This window comes from Haliotis asinina, chromosome 10 (genome assembly GCF_037392515.1).
Source record: "Haliotis asinina isolate JCU_RB_2024 chromosome 10, JCU_Hal_asi_v2, whole genome shotgun sequence".
Classification (NCBI taxonomy): domain Eukaryota; kingdom Metazoa; phylum Mollusca; class Gastropoda; order Lepetellida; family Haliotidae; genus Haliotis; species Haliotis asinina.
In genome coordinates this window covers 4,130,082-4,149,056 of record NC_090289.1, presented here as the reverse complement: position 1 = coordinate 4,149,056, position 18,975 = coordinate 4,130,082, and the positions used below count along the sequence as shown (strand labels likewise).

The 18,975-nt window shown below is 42.2% G+C and overlaps 1 protein-coding gene across 1 annotated transcript; it reads right to left on the bottom strand.

The window, feature by feature from the left end:
• Window positions 1–1,886: 1,886 nt before the first annotated feature.
• Window positions 1,887–12,377, bottom strand: LOC137297723 (uncharacterized). The gene is made up of 2 exons (XM_067829660.1): window positions 12,061–12,377; window positions 1,887–2,199 (listed from the first exon to the last, which is right to left on the bottom strand). The coding sequence occupies exons 1-2, from the start codon at window positions 12,375–12,377 to the stop codon at window positions 1,887–1,889; spliced, it is 630 nt and encodes a 209-aa protein (XP_067685761.1).
• Between the last annotated feature and the right edge of the window lie 6,598 nt (window positions 12,378–18,975).

The window sequence follows — 18,975 nt, the reverse complement described above, 5'->3', positions numbered from 1 at the left end:
CCAGCGTGGTGAGAAGTACTTAAGTTCACAGACGGGCTATATCTATTTCCCATGGCTTTATACTCTGAACACCATCAAAAGGGTCCCATGTCAAACTCTTAACAGTAGAAGTTTTATTCTTACGAAGAAACGTATATATTTACCACAGAGTAGCGTGTATTCACTAAGGCGTTTGTGCCTTCAAACAAAGCGTACGCTTTTTATGTAGACAATTGCTTGCTTCAGGGAAGATAAGTTCCCAAGGATTGCGCCCCCAGAACCTAAAGGGGATAAACTTTCCAGATAATGTTGCCCGCCTGGACCTTCTTTACCTGTGGTCGCAATCGTTCAACCCACTTTTCATTCCTCGCTATAAACCTTAAGACGGTTTGAAAGGACAAATCAGCCTCAAACAGATCGGCTATCACCAGATCTGTTGCACGTGTTACGGATGTGTATCAGATGTGAAGAACCTAACGAACCTTATTGCCAAAGCTTCACAGGAAATGTAATGTACCCTGTCCCGTGGAATGCCTACCGTGTTTGCTTTCTGGAAGAAAGGGGTTGGGTTGGTTGAGGTAGGGCGTCTTCAGATCTCTCCCTGCCAAAATAAGGTGACATAGGAAGGCCTATACGACAGATCGACAGATGATGAAATATGGATTGTGGCAATGTCGATCTTGCGGAAAAATGTTTTGATGACGCTTCATGACTCACCCCCTAACCCGCATCGCGATCTTCACACTCGTAAAACTGAGCAGAAGTCAACAATTATAACGAGTGTAGGATGTGACCACAACACAACAGTCCACGAGGAAAGGAGAACCTGTTGGAGCAGTTAAACCAGGCATCGTCGTCGTTGGTCAGAGAGTGCTTGCGCAAGTGCCTGTAAGGTGTGGGTTCTAGAAGGTTGTGCTATGATTTTGGAATGTCCTTCCATGTACCTGCAAGAACAGTAGTAGAACTAGACTTAGCCCCGATACTGTACGACAGTAAGATTCCCCTGGAAGACCAGCAATTGAGATTCGCCCAAACCATTACGTCTCCAAATCTGTCAACCGTACAAACACAACAATGTGTGATCTGTCACACACGGCGCACCGTGGCCTTAGCGATCTACAAAGGTGCCAATCGCCTGAACATGGGTCCTCAGACAACTACAACCACTACTACCCAGGACTGTTGCAACTACTGCAACGGATTGTCCACCACTAGCCAAACAATGGCTGATTTTTCGGGGCATACTCCCTTGGTTACTGAACGTCATTGTATTCGAGGCGTTGGGGAGCATAGACGTCAAAGCGTTCACTCATAACGCTGAAGACCCGAGTTCGATTCCCCATGTGGGTACAATGCGAGAAAATCATTTCTGATCTCCCCAGACGTGATATTGCTGGAACATTGCTAAAAGCAGTCATTGCATAACTATAACCTAATAAGAACCACCCCACATACAAGTATTATTTATAACGTGGAGCTTTTTTAATTTTGTTGAATACATTGTTCATTGTTGGCATTTCGTAGACTATGCCTGCATGTACTGGATCACTGCTCGTTCCAGAAGGTTGCCTATTTTCAAAAAGTCAACGACGCAGGCATACTTAAGTGACAAATCGTAGGGAAACAAGTTTCCCAATTTACTCAATGTCACGTAATTCTTTCCATTTGATGCCCAGAGCTCAACGGTTCACTTTTTTATAACAGAAAACAAACGCAAACATGGCCTTGCACCTTTAATGTGAAGACAGTTTTACGGTGAATTTCTTGCAGTCACACCACAGAACAGGAACAGCCCTCTCTCTAAAGTGAGACCTCGGTTGGCATTGTGTCTACTGCATGTGTTCATGGCCTGCTATATCAACATCTGAGCCATGAGCCTTAACCTGCTAGCTTTCTATGTAGAACGTCTAACCAAAAGCAGATTTACAACTGACAGAGGACCACGATCCATCGGAAAGGCATTTCAAAATTCCATCTCGAAGAAAGCCGAAGTTGCACACGTAGATCAATGTATGTCCCGGATTCCATGTTTCATCCAGTGAAAGAATGTTCAGGACGGCTCCATTTGGAATCGGATCTGGCTGTGAGCACATAGAACTGGCTCCATCCGTTGTCACGCAACTGGTTGTCGTGTCAACACCGACCTCACATTTTGTGTTGCCGTCGCAGTTGTGACCTTGACATTTACCTGCCAGGGTGGTGGGCCAGTCGTTGATCTCACTGTAAATACATGCATTAAGATAGACATGAATTCGAAACATTGCTGAGAATCAACATTTACTTTATTATTGCAAAGAGTGACACTCAAAACACGTCAAGCACCAAGTCACGCTCAAGATGCATGAATCACCAAGTTACACTGAAGATGTTGGAAGCAACAAGTTACACTCATGATGCCCGAAGCACCAAGTCACACACACAATATAGGTGAAACAATAACTTGCACTCAAGATCAAGACGCACCAGGGTACACTCAATGTGGGTAAGCAACAGACCTGATACTAACAATACCGACGCTGTAAAATGTCTTAATTGAAACAAAGCAAATTTATACAGGCGCTACAGATATACAGGCGACAAAATCTTTGCTACTTCGAACAGGTCTGTTTTCATATGAAGAACTCATAAACATTTTTGTGCGAAATCTGTTCTGCTAATATCATATACACTGTTCATTTATATTACTGCGATTAAAACAATCACCATGTAAAAACCACCACTGGCGACCAGTATCTGGGGTAGCCAGCCACCCGTCACAAGGATAACATCTGAAAGTTAATACATGCTACAGGTTAATTGTTTCATACTGCACATCACCCATCACAAATTAGCAATTAGCGTGCCATACAGTTGAGCTGAGTGCTAGTAGGCACACCCTGAGCTCTGGCACATGCTGCTCCTGCGGTCTGTGCACCCACGTGAGATAAATGCTACATGTGCCATGTGCGTGGCACACACCATGCTGGCAGTGGCAGCTCTCCATGTAATTTCACTAATTACAGGTATGCAAGTTTGAATTGTTCGTATTTAAACAATTTCTCGTTAAGTCATGTATTCAAATAACTGTATTTGATAATAGGTTAGTCACCATTAACTATCATAGTTATTTATATCTAATAATTATGTAAAAATGTTACATTAGTTTTACTTTGCATGTTGATTTATACAGACACGCCATGCTGGCAGTGGCAGCTCTCCATGTTATTTTATTAATGACAGGTTTATTATGGCGCGCCAAGTCTTTCTACAATAAATGGCAAGTGGCAGAATAAAAACACCAGCCCAATCGTCGTGCACAGGCAATGGAATCCTCTACCAATCCTCATGGAGTGCTTGCGTCAGTTTCAGCAGATTATAAAAAGGGGGATCTCCAGCTTGAACTTGGCGTCCAAGGTTGTCTAGAAGTTGTTCGATTGGGCTTCTTGTGGGCCATGGTAATATTTCGATGGCGTGTATGTGTAAATGGGCGATGTGGATGGTGAGGTCTACCGTTGTCACCCATGAATATCGGACGATGGATACGCGTTAATATGGCGGAGTCCAGTTCTTCCTGTTGATGACACTGACCATTAAGTGTTTCGGGTTCTGTAATAAGGTCCTGTTCACAGTCATGTGAAACCCAAACCATCACTGAGCCACCAACAAAGGGTTCAGCTGCATTGGGCAAATCCTGCTGATATACCTCGTGCCCATACGGTCACTGGTAACTTGTCCTTTATCACGTTGATTGATAACACTTTACTTTCCCAAAAGGAAATGGATTTACATCACTGGATACACATGTATACATGTAACAGGCATTATGGAATACACGGCTCTAATGTTAGCCCTAGACCATGTGTTGCGGCGGGCATCTCGCCAAACATTCCGTCATGTGACTATGTAATTCGGGGGCGACGTAAATTGTCCTTCTGATGGTGCTGGTGGAGAGCTGGACTTTCAGGTCTGATAAGTCATGAGATTGCTTCTTCGCAGTCGAATTAGGAGTCCGTGTTGTGCAGGCTCCGGGATACACAACTTGAAAATTACTAAGTCTTTCAATTGTGTATTTTCTGTAGGTCTGCCGTTTTCCCCATGTCATTTAAAGCATAGTTTTTTTAATTATTGCAGTCGTAATTTATTTCATAAAACTGAGGTGCTTACATTGCAGTTGTGAAATTTATACCCCAGTGTGCTTAGTTTCTTGACAGCGACACACGTGTTGTACATTTGAATCATGGATTGATATTCATGTGCATGCAATAAATTAAGATATGTGTCCGTTGGTCTCTAGCTACCTTATTGGCGTTAAGCACCAACTTCTGTTTCATGGTGCATTAAACATGCCCTTAAAGGTATAAACGTTGTCTTTTGTTAAATAAAATGACATTCCCTCGCACTAAATCACGCTCTCAGTGAGAAAACTTGGTTGAACAGATTGCTACAAGATGAGAGGGTGCAAGCACGGACTCCAGTTGTCGCCTGCAGTCGAGTGGGTAACTCGAGTAGTGCTCCATTAATGCCCATGTACATATTTGAGCAATAACACAACAACTCTCAGTTTCGACATGGAGACAAAGGCATGCGCTCAGTGTGAATACGACATACTGTGACGGGTAAGTAAACCCGTCAAGAGTCTTCTTACCAGTACATGGGTTTTGGGTAAGTGAACCCGTCAAGAGTCTTCTTACCAGTACATGGGTTTTGCTCGGTTAAGTATGTTACTTTTCCGTTTTTTATGATGTACAAAGAGGGAGAAAACTCCAAAAAGAGAGGGAGAGAGGGAGTGTTTTTTGTGTCAGATATACATACACGTGGAATAAAGAAGAATGTTTCACTCCCCAATAAGGGTTGAGGCTTATGTGTTCACATACAAGTACAGCAACCCAGCTGTAACATATATGGTGGAGATGCTAATGATCCCGATAATTGCAGTATGAAAGACATTCAATCCATCTGTTTATGTGAGTAAACTTTCCATTGCCTTGTGTATCTTTGTTCGCCGCCATTTTGCCAACCATGCCGCCCAAGAAATCAAAACATCAAGAAATTAGTGACGATGACTTTGAAACTGTCAGACCATCTAAGCCATTTTCTGGGGTCGGTAACTTGAAACCTCATTGTTTCACTGGTGATGTTTCTGAGGACCCCGAACTTTGGTTGGAGAAATTCGAGGCATGGCGCCAACTGTCCCGGTTAGCAGATAGTGATACACCGAATGTTTTCCGTCTCATGCTGGATGGGAGGGCAGTCCAGTGGTTCAAAACCCTGTCCGAGGAGGACAAGCAAAATAGAAAAGCATTGTACCATCGGTTTATCACACATTTCAAGAGTTCTCAACAACCGTGGTTAATTGAAAAGCAATTATTTGAAAGGGTTATGGGGGAGTGTGAGCCTCTGGAAGACTATATAAATGCCATTGAAAACAAATGCAGCACACTGGCTAAACCAGACGATGAAAAGATGCGCATTTTTGTAAGGGGCCTCTTGCCACATTTACGAACATTTGTAATCCAACAACAACCCACAACATGTCAAGCAGCCATCCAATCGGCTAGAATAGCAGCCGAATCCATCGCTTATGGGGAAACAGCAACCCACAGGACCAGAGCTCAATTAAACTGAGAAAGTTAGAAGAACAGGTAAACAAACAGGACCAAACCCTATCAACCATGCTGGATCTTATCATGTCCTTGAAGGCCAAACCCCCAGAACAAGGCCCTGTGAACATGTTGAACACCGTGACCTCATCCACAGTTAGCTGTCAGTTGTGTCTCGAAGTTGGCCATACAGCGAGAACCTGCCCCAAGTACATGAAAAAGCCCATGTCTAAAGTTGTTTGCCGACGTTGCCACCAGAATGGTCATTTTGAAAGTCAGTGCACTACTAGTCAGGAAAACTAACAAAGTCCACCCAGAACAATGGGGCTCTAGGTGGACTCAGTGAAACCAATGATACCATTAGGCTATCAACGACTTCCTTACCTGTCTTAAAGAACTTTGTCCCAATTTCAATAGGTCAGGACAAACACTATGCACTCATTGATACTGGTGCGGATTTTTGTGTTGCCAAATATGAAACCATTACCAAGAAGTTATTTCATCTTGCTCCAATTCATAAGTCTGACAAAACATATATAGTTACGGCAAGTGATGAAAAGGTAGAAATTCAAGGGACTGTTACATTACAGGTGTGGTTCAATCAGACAATGTTCAACGTGAAATTTTACCTCGTTCCCGGTCTGAACACGGATTTTATTCTAGGTCTGAACTTTCTGTCAAGTCACAATGCACTGCTTGATTTTAGCAAGAATAAGCTGTCTATTGACCCCAGAAGACAGACTATTGCAGCAGACAATGTAACTATCCCTCCGCGCTCAGAGATAGTTATTTTGGCAAAGCTTAAAGGCAACCCTCTTCCCAACACTGTGTTAGGCATTAGCGAGAATGGAAACTGTGCTTATCCTGAAGGTGTTTTATGTGCCAAAGTGTTATGTCATGTAAATGACAATCATGTATATCAGCGCCTAGTGAACCTGTCTGATGAACCAGTTGGAATCTCGAAGGGTAGTTACATCGGGAAGTTTGTGTGTCTCAGCAAGGATGACAGCTTGTACTACCTTGGAGACGAAGGTGCAGATGAACAGGGGTTTAGTGTCAACAGAGGTGCAAATGAAACTATACCTATCTCTCCTTGTGATAAAGATTCAGATAAAGCCTCTCGGTTCGTAAATCTCCCCCCTGCCAACAGTGACATAACCGAACATCAAAGACAGGACCTCACATCTTTGATTGACGAATACTCTGATGTGTTTGCTCTTCATGGCAAGGTTGGATCATGTGACATTATTACTCATAAAATCAGAGTGAAGCAGGATCAAGCTCCAATTAGATCACGGTCGTACAGATTAGGCCCTCAACAAAAAGCAGCACTTGAAACATGCATCAATGATTTAAAGGATCAAAACATTATTGAAGATTCAGTGAGTCCCTGGGCAAGTCCATGTTTTCTTGTGACAAAGAGACAGAAGAACCAATACCGATTTGTTGTGGACTACAGGAATTTGAACTCTGTCACGGAACTATTAGCTCATCCTTTGCCAACCACTGATGAGTGCCTTGAAAGTATTGGCCACGCACAACCGAAGTTCTTTACCACCTTAGACCTACAAAGTGGGTTTTACCAACTCATGATCGACCCGGACTCGAGAGAGTATACTGCCTTTAAATGTCATCTTGGACTTTTCCAGTTTCGAAGGCTTCCTATGGGGCTCAAGAACTCTCCCGCCTTATTTCAGAGAGTGATGGAAACAGTATTGCAAGGCTTGACATGGAAATCTTGCCTCATCTATTTAGATGACGTCATCATATATTCCAAGGACTTCAGTCAACATATGACTCATATCAGAGAAGTTTTAGAAAGATTGCGGACTGCAAACCTGAAACTCTCTCCATCAAAATGCTTCTTTGGTCATCACAAAATAAAGTATCTTGGCCATATCGTCACTCCCCATGGCATCGCTCCAGACCCTGACAAATTAGCTGCTATTCGCGAATACCCTCAGCCAACTACCTTAAAAGATCTTCGGGCATTCTTAGGCCTCAGCGGTTATTACAGAAAATTCATTGGCGACTATGCAAAACTTGCTCATCCTTTGAACCAGCTGACCAAGAAAGATACACCATTCACCTGGACTACAGAGTGTCAAGAATCATTTGAATGTCTAAAGCAGAATCTCATGACGGCACCCGTAATTGCATATCCAAACTACAATGCCCCCTTTGTCTTATACACAGATGCCAGTTCATTTTCTGTTGGATCCGTTCTATGTCAGGAACAACAGGGAGTGGAAAGAGTCATCGCGTATGCGGGAAGGTCTATGAACAAACCCGAGAGAAACTACACTATCACAGAAAAAGAATGTTTAGCGGTTATTTTTGCCATAAAACATTTTGATTATCTCCTTCGACATGCTCAATTCACAGTAGTAGTTGATCATTCAGCATTAAAGTGGTTGTTGTCTGTAAAAGAACCAACTGGTCGCATTGCAAGATGGGTGACATATCTCATGTCATATGATATGACTGTTGTTGTGCGCCCAGGAGTATTGCATGGCAATGCGGATGCCATCTCAAGACGAACATATTCGGATGCTGAAGAATCTCTGGAGAATGAGGAAGATGATCACTCTATCCTTACCTGTGACGTTCCAGATACCACAACTGTCTCGCCCCTGATTCAGCAACATCCACTGCCGGAAATCGAGCAAACTGCTTCAAATGAGGTCTGTGTCAATACACTGAAAACACGACAAGCTGACCCCGAACGTCTTGTGAAAGGAATTCCACAAGTGGCGACAACTGGATATACTAACTCTGCAGACATGGTATGTTCAGAAGTGTCAGACAGTACGCTCAATAAACTACAATTGGAACAGTGCAATGATCCACAATATCAAGACATGATCAAGTATCTGAAAGAAGGTGCTCTTCCTGATAATGAGAAAAGGAGGCAAGATGTTTTTAATGCCTCCAGGTTTTATTTTCTGCACAATGATATCCTATTCCATGTGTGGATCCGTGAGAATCGGACGAGGAACGACAGCATGGCATCTATTCAGCTTGCCATCCCAGATTCAATGAAGTCACAGATACTTAGAGAAATCCATGATGACCCCCTTGCTGGTGGTCATTTCGGAATTGATCGAACAATTAATAAGGCCAGGTTGAAATACTTTTGGCCTCGTATGTGTTCAGATATTACAAAATGGGTGACTTCATGTGATGTTTGTAATCAACGTAAACGGCCATCTCAACCAGTGCGAGCCCAGATTACACCCATAACTGCATCTGCTCCTTTTGAGAGAGTTAGCACAGACTTTCTTGGACCTCTACCACTGAACAAACAAACTGGAAACAAATACCTATTAGTGTTTGTAGATTACTTGTTCCCTGTTTCTGACATGAAAGCAGTGACTGTGGCAAATAAGTTAGTGTACAACATCATATGTAGACATGGTGCTCCGAAATATCTACATAGTGACCGTGGTTCAAATTTTCTCTCTGAAGTTGTCAAAGAAACTTGTAAGCTGATGACAGTGAAGAAAACTCAAACTACCAGCTACCATCCAAGGTGTAACGGGCAAAGTGAAAGGTTCATGTCAACTGTCCAAGCTTCACTTTCCAAATACTGTGACAAAATGCATGATGAGTGGGATTTGCATGTACCTTTCATACAGTTTGCCTACAACACGACACCATCCCTTGACACAACGAATTATTCTCCCTACTTCCTTGTTCACGGACGCCATCCTCGATTCCCCAGTGACACAACACTCGATCTAGGCCCTAACTGCTCTCTTACAACGGCGGACTATGTATCTCAGTTAGTGAGCGGTTTGGAACATGCTAGGACAATCGCTGAAGACCTTCTAAATGAAAGTAAGAAGACCATGTGTGACAAATTTGCAAGTAAAGTAAACTTACCAGATTTCAAGGTTGGGGACACAGTGTTTGTGTACCAACCAGTGATTGTCACAGGCCAAACAAGAAAACTGGCCAGGCCTTGGTCCGGTCCATACTATATCACAGAGAAACTTTCAGACATTCATGTACGTAAGAATGAAGATTTTATGGATATCAACTTCTTTATGAGATTACACAACGTTTCGGAGTTAATGCTTACTCCTTCATCAGGTGATTGAGAAAGGGATACAGAGGTGTATTTATATGTACAGGTAAAACAATAACAAAGTAACAAGTGGAATGAGTTAACGAAAGCTAGTATAAACAAGCACTGATAGGAAGCCGATAGTTAAGATAACAATGATGGAAGCCAATGGTAATGCATTACAGTTGATTGGATATGTTTACATAACATGATTGGGGATAAGGATGGAAGCCAATGGTGATACATTACGCATGATAGGATGATGTACATAACACACGATAGGGGGTGAGCATGTTTACATGAGGGTTGGTGATGTACAAACACAAGTATGTACTCGGGTAGATAGACTATACATGAATTACATAGATAGAATGTACACAGGTAGATGAGATTAATTTATCAATAAGTCCCAGGCACTTGGTAGGTACACTCCTTGGTCGCGGTTGATGGCTGGTTTCTGTCTCCGGATCTCGATGGCCTCTTGCAGTTTCCTTTGGCGCCAGTTGTTGTTGTTGGTAGATAGTATCCTAGTGTCCTCCCATCGAATTGAGTGTTCAGGGTTCTTGAGAATATGTTCAGAGATGGCCGATTTCTGGTCGAGTTTCCTGACTGAGGTCTGATGTTCCTTCATTCTGGTGTTGATTGGTCTCAGCCAATCCGAGACTGTCAAGAACATGTCTGACAATCCTCAGTATTATGAGATAGAAAAGATCATTTCCAAGAAATATAAACATGGACAGTGGTATTACCGTGTCAAATGGTTATCATTTGACCAATCTTACAACTCCTGGATTTCCTATAGTGATCTTTCATCTGACTGTCAGAAAATGGTGAATTCCATCCACTCTCAACTGAGAACAGATAGAAGAAGCCAGCGTAAACAGTAACGCTGAACTAAGTAATCGTTTGGGAAGTAAACGTGTGTAATAAGCAGAGAAATAGTCGTTAACTGTTAATTCCAGAAGCCATTTGTAGTGTTACCTTGATAATTCCTTCAAATTAGTTACCAGTGTTAGTACAAATATTGTGTTATGTTATTCAATTGTTGTTTTTCATGCTAGTTCTAATGTTATCATTGTGACATTAGTTTCAAGACAGCACTGAAATGTGAATCATGAATAGAATTCGAAACACGTGACTAATAATGAAGAATCAGTTTCCCTATCGGAAACACAAAGCCAATGAATGGTATTTTGAATATGTTTAACCATTTTTTAAATGGTTTCTGACTTTACCACGAAAATGATGGTGCATTCAAATGCCAATTTCAACATTGTATATGTTTCACTGGACCACAGGGACTGATCATGAACCCTTGTGAAGTACTGCAGTTGTGAACAAATTTGGTAAATATTTGATCATGTTATACTCTGTTAGTTACCTATGCATCTATCATGATTCTGATTACTTATGCAGTGTATGGTATACAATTTGATATATTGTTTTTCTAGTCGGTTTGCTTCCTTCGAAACAAACACTATCTACTAATACTCAGTTAAACAGTATTATTATACTATATGTTTGCTCAATATCCAGTATTAATCATTTTGACATTGCATTGTATGCATACTTGAAGTTTATCTCACCTATATAGTTTAGTTTCTTACATGTGTCACATATTCTTTATGAAGGCGATTGATACATCCATTGCATTCAGTTAGATATTTCACAACATTTCATCGGTACTTCAGCATGTTTGATCTGTAAAGCTTTAAGTGTCCTACTTATCTCACACTAGTGCAAGGGCCCTGCACTGTTGTTAGATTGGTATCATACTTCCGACCTATTATTACATTTTGGTTAGTCACAAATCCTTTCGTTAGGGGGGGAGTGATGTGACGGGTACGTGAACCCGTCAAGAGTCTTCTTACCAGTACATGGGTTTTGCTCGGTTAAGTATGATACTTTTCCGTTTTTTATGATGTACAAAAAGGGAGAAAACTCCAAAAAAAAGAGAGAGTGAGAGTGAGTGTTTTTTGTGTCAGATATACATACACGTGGAATAAAGAAGAATGTTTCACTCCCCAATAAGGGTTGAGGCTTATGTGTTCACATACGAGTACAGCAACCCAGCTGTAACAATACGACACGTGGATGTATGAACAAAAACATAATGTTCTAAAGAATTAAAATGCTGGTTATATGTCAAAAGTTATTCTTTCGGCTGTACAATAGAATTCCTTATCCCATACAATGCGAAAAAACAAACAAAAACAAAACAAAGACAAAAAACAACAAAAAAGCAAAAGAAAACTCGAGATGAATAAAACTGAGTTGGCTTTTTCGCAGCTTTTAATAGCATTTCGCAACTTCACCGCGGGTGACAGGAGTAAAGCATTGTTAACATCTGCCTTCTACCTCTGAGCGGAATCGACCCTCAGCTTTACCTTTAGACTCCGTGACAATCTCGGGTATAAGGAGAAACATACTTGCCTGAAATAGTACCCCGTTCTGTGATGTTCCAATGCTGATGTCATTGTGTTATTATTCAACTCACAGTCTGAGGTCGGGAGGTAAAAGTTGAAAGAGCTGCACCTTCTCCTGAGGAGACACTCCCTGGCACAGCCAAGAGGACTTGAGTTTTGAATTGTATTAAACATAGATCCAGGGAGACGTGTCGATGATTCAAGCTGTGGAAAGTAACTCAAATCAGAACAAGTTCCACCAACGTTCGTACGAACGGGACTGACTGCAAGCCACATGGCCAGGTGAGCCGTGCAGTGCCAAATACTGCATTGTCGTCTTGTCATTTTGTGAAGTACTGCAGAAAGCGGACCAGCACTGCCGAACCAGTCTGTGGCAACTACATGTATCTCCCTCCCTAACGGCCGCGAGTGTCTGTCAGATATTACGGAAGGGAGACATCCGTGTGTATTGATTTGCTGTATGTTATATCTCTTTAATCATTTTCTTTGGAATTTGCCTTTATCAGGTGTCTATTTGACTGTATCAGGTATGTAGCTAAGCCTAGCGACGGGTGGTTACATGTAAACGTTGCACGTTTGTAACTGTAGATGAAGTCTCTGCGTTAACAAAATTGAAATCGACCAAATGATCACGAGACTGACTCTCAAAAGATCAGCCCTATTGTCACCGAGATTGATCACACCAGGATACAATACATTCGATTGTATCGTCAGTGGAGATGTGTACAAAGGATTGGTGTTAATCGTGTCGTTCTACATCTTTAAAGGATTTTTTTTATTCCTGCGTGTTTCTGCTGTGGTTACGTTAACTAGGAACACGCCCGCTTCTTGTGTTAGTTCAACTTGGTGTTGTAAGGCAGCGTATCTAAAACACTTTTGTTTCAAGTTATATTTCTGTCTCGTCAAGTATTATCCGGGATGTTCTAGCATGAGTGAGTATGGTTTTACGTCGCATTGAGCAATACTACACCGCGGGGAACACCAGAAATGGGCTTCACACATTATACACATGTGGGGACCTCAGATCATGCAGTGAAGAGCTAACGCTTAAACCACTGGAAAAGCAGGATGGTGAGGCAGCCTTGTGGTTAAAGCGTTCGCCCGTCACACTGAAGGCCCGGGTTCGATTCCCCACATGACTACAATGTGTAACGCCCATTTCTGGTGTCCCCTGCCGTGATATTGCTGCAATGTTGCTAAAAGTAGACTAATCCAATATAGTACTGAACATTCTGGAACGTGTTTACACAGGGCAGCCCTCTGTCATATATTATAATCTGTCATATATAATAAAGTACTCAAAACTCTATACACAAACGATCTTTATTACGAAACACTGACGACTGACGTACATCCGGCCATCCAGACAAAATGCCAGGTTTGTACTCAACCATGAAATTTTCGTGGCAATCTTTACCGCCTTAATGCGATACCACTGTCAGGCGCTTCTAGCATTTGCAAACCACGTACATTGGAACAAATTTGACGTTTGAGAATGGCAGCCCCATACAATGACAAACAAAATTACTTTTCCACTTGGCAAGTCATACTTTTTCGGGTTTTGCAGGGGAGCATTGTCATATGGAGATGAGTTTGATTTGTGAATCATGTCTCATATAAGATATTTTTGGAGTAACGGTGAATGGTATTGTAAGCTTAGCAAGTAATAGTTACGTATACTAGTTTGTTGTTTTAGTTGTCACATGTCGTGTGTCGAAGCCAGCAGAAACATAAAACACGTGTTGGTTCCGTCAGTGAAGCGCGTTATTCAATGTGCAGTTATGCTTAGCATTGTGTAGTAATTGTTGCCAGCGACAGAGCTTCGACTCAAAGGAATAATGTATGCCAGTAGTAAACGTAGCTCATCCCCATGCCAGTTTCTGCCGTGGCGGTTGTAATATCCTGATTTGTTAAGTAATAGTCACATACGCGGAACTTCGTTGTAATTAAGTTTTCTGTCAGTGTTTGCCGAAGTGCTCTGGGATCGAAACGATAGCATGATTCTATTTGCTCTTTCCACCGGAACTGTTTCGGTATGTAGGGTCTGAAGGTGGGACTTGTCATTCTGCTTTGATGAAGTGAAACGTTGATATGAAACATCTGGCTAATACCGTTGTTTAAAAATGTCTTTCCAGTGACTGAAAAAATCAAGAATCATTCCGATGCATGAAATCACATAATCTTTATCTGTTTTGTAAAATAAACAGATTATAACTGCCTTGAGAACGGGAATGGTGAATATCCAGCATTATGTACAGACGTCATGCTTAGTGCGACGTGACGCTGTGTTGTGTGTCGTGCTTCTGTCAGGACACCGGTACAGCTACTTGTTCTTACCGTGCTTGGCGTCCAGCAGTTCCTGGATAATAGAAAGACTGATCTGTCTGGAACTGCAACAGTGAGTCAGAGTAGGATATCCATGAGAATCCGGGACTGAATTGGTCTTCAGCAACCCATGCTTGTCGTAAGACGCACCACACCGGTGGTCAGACTGGCTGACTTGGTCGACACGTTAATGTATCCCAGTAATGTAGATCGGTGCTTATCGTGTTGGTCAGTGGATTGTCATGTCGAAGACTCGATCTTTTACAGATCACTGACATATAGCTGGAATATTGATGATTGTGTCGTTAAACAACAAACTTACCAACCAAGCAGAGAATCCATGTTTTACTGTGGTAAACATGAACATGGCATCTTATATGATGGTTGGTTAGTGGGTAAGGAAGTTTTATAGTTTTATGCCGGGGAAACAGACAAATGGGTTTCACACACTGTACGTAAACCCCTGTAAAGTCACAAACACCCTGTACGATCACAAACGCCATGTAACAAAATCCCCTTTAACAGATTGCGTGCTAACCGGTTACAAGTTTTGTTCTTGGAGGTATCTGACCCCCATGTGACGTCAGCTGACTCCGATACTGTGATGGCCAAGGTCTCCTTTCACAAAACACTAAGGTGATCCTAAGCTTGAGTCACTAAGGTAACCTTAGCAGTTACAGTTGTTAAGGTTAACCTTAGTTAAGACTACTTCGTGCACAATGAGCCCAAGGTAGCAGCAGTGCCAGCTAAGGACGGCATCTGGGGGATAACTCGGTGCCTTTCTGCCTGAAAGAGAAGCAATATTTCTCGAGTACATACCTGTGGTAACTTCCGCTGGCAAGCTCCCCCAGTTCATAAGACGCTGATGTGCTCGAGCTGTTCATGTCGTTCAGATCACAGTCTGATGTCTGGAGGTAAAAGTTGAAAGAAAGACATCTGTTTCTCAAGAGACACTCTCTAGCACAGCTAAGTGGAGATGAATTTTGGAGTGTTTGAAAGGTGGACCCAACTAGACGTTTTGACGCCTCAAGCTGTGAAATGTTGCTCAGATCTGTACATGTTCCTGCTGCGCTTGTCCCAGTGGTGACGAACCATGTGGCTATCTGAGCTAAACCCAGGCACCGACAGAACAGCTTCTCCATCATGAAGTCCGTAGTGACTCAGACGTGACTTCGTTTAGAAGTATATAAAACATGAACATGATGTTTACAATATAAAATAAATATAATAAGAATCACTTTCTCTCTATTCGTGTTTACTGAACTGTTACCGACTACCTTGATTGATGGATTTATCAGAAGGTAAGAATATGATAACCCTTAAAAGCCTTAGTTACTGATAAACATAATATGGATGTCAAGGACATATGTTTCACCATACACAAAAGGGATACCGTCTTATATTGAGACACTCGTTGCTACTTCAAACCTTACTGGAGAAGGTAAACAGGCGGGGAAATTCAGTCTGTTGTTACATATGCTGGATTGGCATAAACACTGACTGTTTGCATGCTTTTGCATACTTGTGACTGATTTTGTAAGTAACGAGTTCATATTGAGCGATACATTTGAATCGATATACATTGTGGGAACCTCTAAGTACAAAATTTCAATATTACGTGACACTGTAGTGTGTTTGTTCGGGATGAGCTCGAGTTCTTTGTCAATGTTATTGTAGTGTTTTGCTTGTCTGAAAGACAGTTTAGTGTGGAAAGAGTAGAGGCTAAATGTAGTTTTATTACATCCACTTTCGTTTTCACTACTTGTAGTGTCGTTGTGAGTGCTGTAATGACGCTGGTCTTCATAGCTTTTACCTATGGTGTCGTACATATAATGATATCTTATCTCTCGCGAGTGTTATCGCCCCGTGAAGGTCCCGGGGTAGAATAGGCCTTCAGCAACCCATGATTGCCACAAAAGGCGACTACGCTTGTCGTAAGAGGCGACTAACGGGATCGAGTGGTCAGGCTCGCTGACTTGGTTGACAAATGGCATCGGTTCCCAATTGCACAGATCGATGCTCATGTTGCTGATCACTGGATTGTCTTGTCCAGACTCGATTATTTACAGACCGCCGTCATATAGTTGGAATATTGCTGAGTGCGGCGTAAAACTAAGCTCACTCACCCACTCACTCGCGAGTGTTATCACAAAACCCGAGACATGTGAACATTTTAAAATAGAATAAAAATATACTCCGCTTTCATAGTTAAGAGCTACATGACACAATTGTTGCTGGACTACAGGTGAGAGTGGCGCAATGCAATCCATCCAAACGACATAATGGATATCGAACCTATCAATGCCAGCGTTGTAGCTGAGGGTGTGTCCCGAAGGCTTGTCACATAGTATGGCTGTTAGCAAGCATCTCCACCTTACTCTGATAGCTTGTCTTGTTTTGTATTATTCCTACCGTACAGTTACCAGTAAGCACAAATCAGCGTGGTGGCTATTCTCTCTGGTAACAGAAGTTACACACTATTCGCCATGATATCTGTCACTCAAAGTATGAACCCAGATTTTGAACCCTGAACCCTGAATATACCGTAACGAAATTCACTGATCGACAGTATCTTAATAACTGCGTGTGATATTTTCAGCAACTCTGGTCACGTGACTACAACACCAATACATCACTAATGTCAGTCTTTGCTTAGGAAGTATTTGCTGCACGTTGTGAAGCTGCACGTTGTGAATGCTGCATGTTGTGAAGCTGCACGTTGTGAAGCTGCACGTTGTGACGCTGCACATTGTGAAGCTGCACGTTGTGAAACTGCACGTTGTGAAACTGCACGTTGTGAAGCTGCACGTTGTGAAGCTGCACGTTGTGAAACTGCACGTTGTGAAGCTGCACGATGTGAATGCAGCACGTTGTGAAGCTGCACGTTGTAAATGCTGCACGTTGTGAATGCTGCACGTTGTGAATGCTGCACGTTGTAAATGCTGCACGTTGTGAAACTGCACGTTGTGAAGCTGCACGTTGTGAAGCTGCACGTTGTGAAGCTGCACGTTGTGAAGCTGCACGTTGTGAGGCTGCACGTTGTGAATGCTGCGCGTTGTGAATGCTGCACGTTGTGAATGCTGCACGTTGTGAAGCTGCACGTTGTGAAACTGCACGTTGTGAATGCTGCACGTTGTGAAGCTGCACGTTGTGAAGCTGCACGATGTGAATGCTGCACGTTGTGAAGCTGCACGTTGTGAAGCTGCACGTTGTGAAGCTGCACGTTCTTAATGCTGCGCGTTGTGAATGCTGCACGTTGTGAAGCTGCACGTTGTAAATGCTGCACGTTGTGAAGCTGCACGTTGTGAATGCTGCACGTTGTGAATCTGCACGTTTTGAATGCTACACGTTGTGAATCTGCACTATTTAATGTCTTCGAATGTGGCTAAACCCCTTTAAATAGCATCTAATATTCTGTGTTACATTAGGTTGTCTTAATCTGGACTTGTGTTGGTTTGGTGTTTTACTCTAACGTATTAAAGTAGTGGGAACACACTCACTTGACTAGAACTTAGAGAGGGTGTTATGGCTTTTCTCAAACATTTGGAGTGTTTCAGTCTGTATATACCCGACATTTTGGTTGAATATTTCAATCTTTATCGATAAAAATATAAGATTCAGACACTCCAGAAACGAACTTAAATGCCAATTCAAGGCGCATTTGTTGTCTTCGGGCGAGGTTTTGAAAGTCTCCGGTGAGTTCATCTTATACAGACGCTTTAATGGTTATATGTGGTCACACTCTGTCTGTGTCGTAAAACCCAAGAAGATCTGGCTTAGAATTAATCAAACAAGTTAACATTGCTTCTCGTAAGAGGCAACTAACGGGATCGGGTGGTCAGGGTCGCTCGCCCGCTCGTATCACCATTGTGTAGATTCATGTTCATGCCGATGATCACTGGATTGTTTACACACCGCCGCCATGTTGCGTATATATGGGTGTAGGTGTATGTTCTTGTGTGTATATGGATGCATGAATATGTCTGTGCGTATAATTGGATGTATGTGTATGAGAGATATGAAGCAATGTCTCCTTCTCTCGTTATCCCTGAATCACCCTGACTGACACTGTCTGACGACTCACAAGGTGTCTGACAGAACGAAGCATTGCTTTTCTAGGCTTATGTTTACTGCCCGTCGAACGTATTGTATCAACAGCTGTTTAAACCAGTTATATGTTTCCATTCCGTTCAAGGAGTGTCACATGCGCACTTTTAATCAAAATAGAACATATATTTTCGTTATATTTGAGCGGGTTTAGCAAATTTTCGGATATATCAACAGTCGTGGCATCATTTGTGATAAATAGTTCAAAACATGGCGCAGTGAATGTTTGACTTGAATGTTGATGTTAACAATAACATTGCATTGAAAAGCAATTCTATATCTTGCCGTGTTTTTATCCCGTAAATAAGATATATTAGGAATTACAACACGTATTGAACCCGTCTTGTGCAAACTGTATTCCGAAACGCTTTCGTAACATCATGTCTTTTCACGTCCACTAATGTCATGTCCATCATTTAAGATAAAAATTCTGTTTGTTGTGTGGCCACAAGCAGTTTGTCTGACTAGGATATCTGTTTATGAAAGGAAC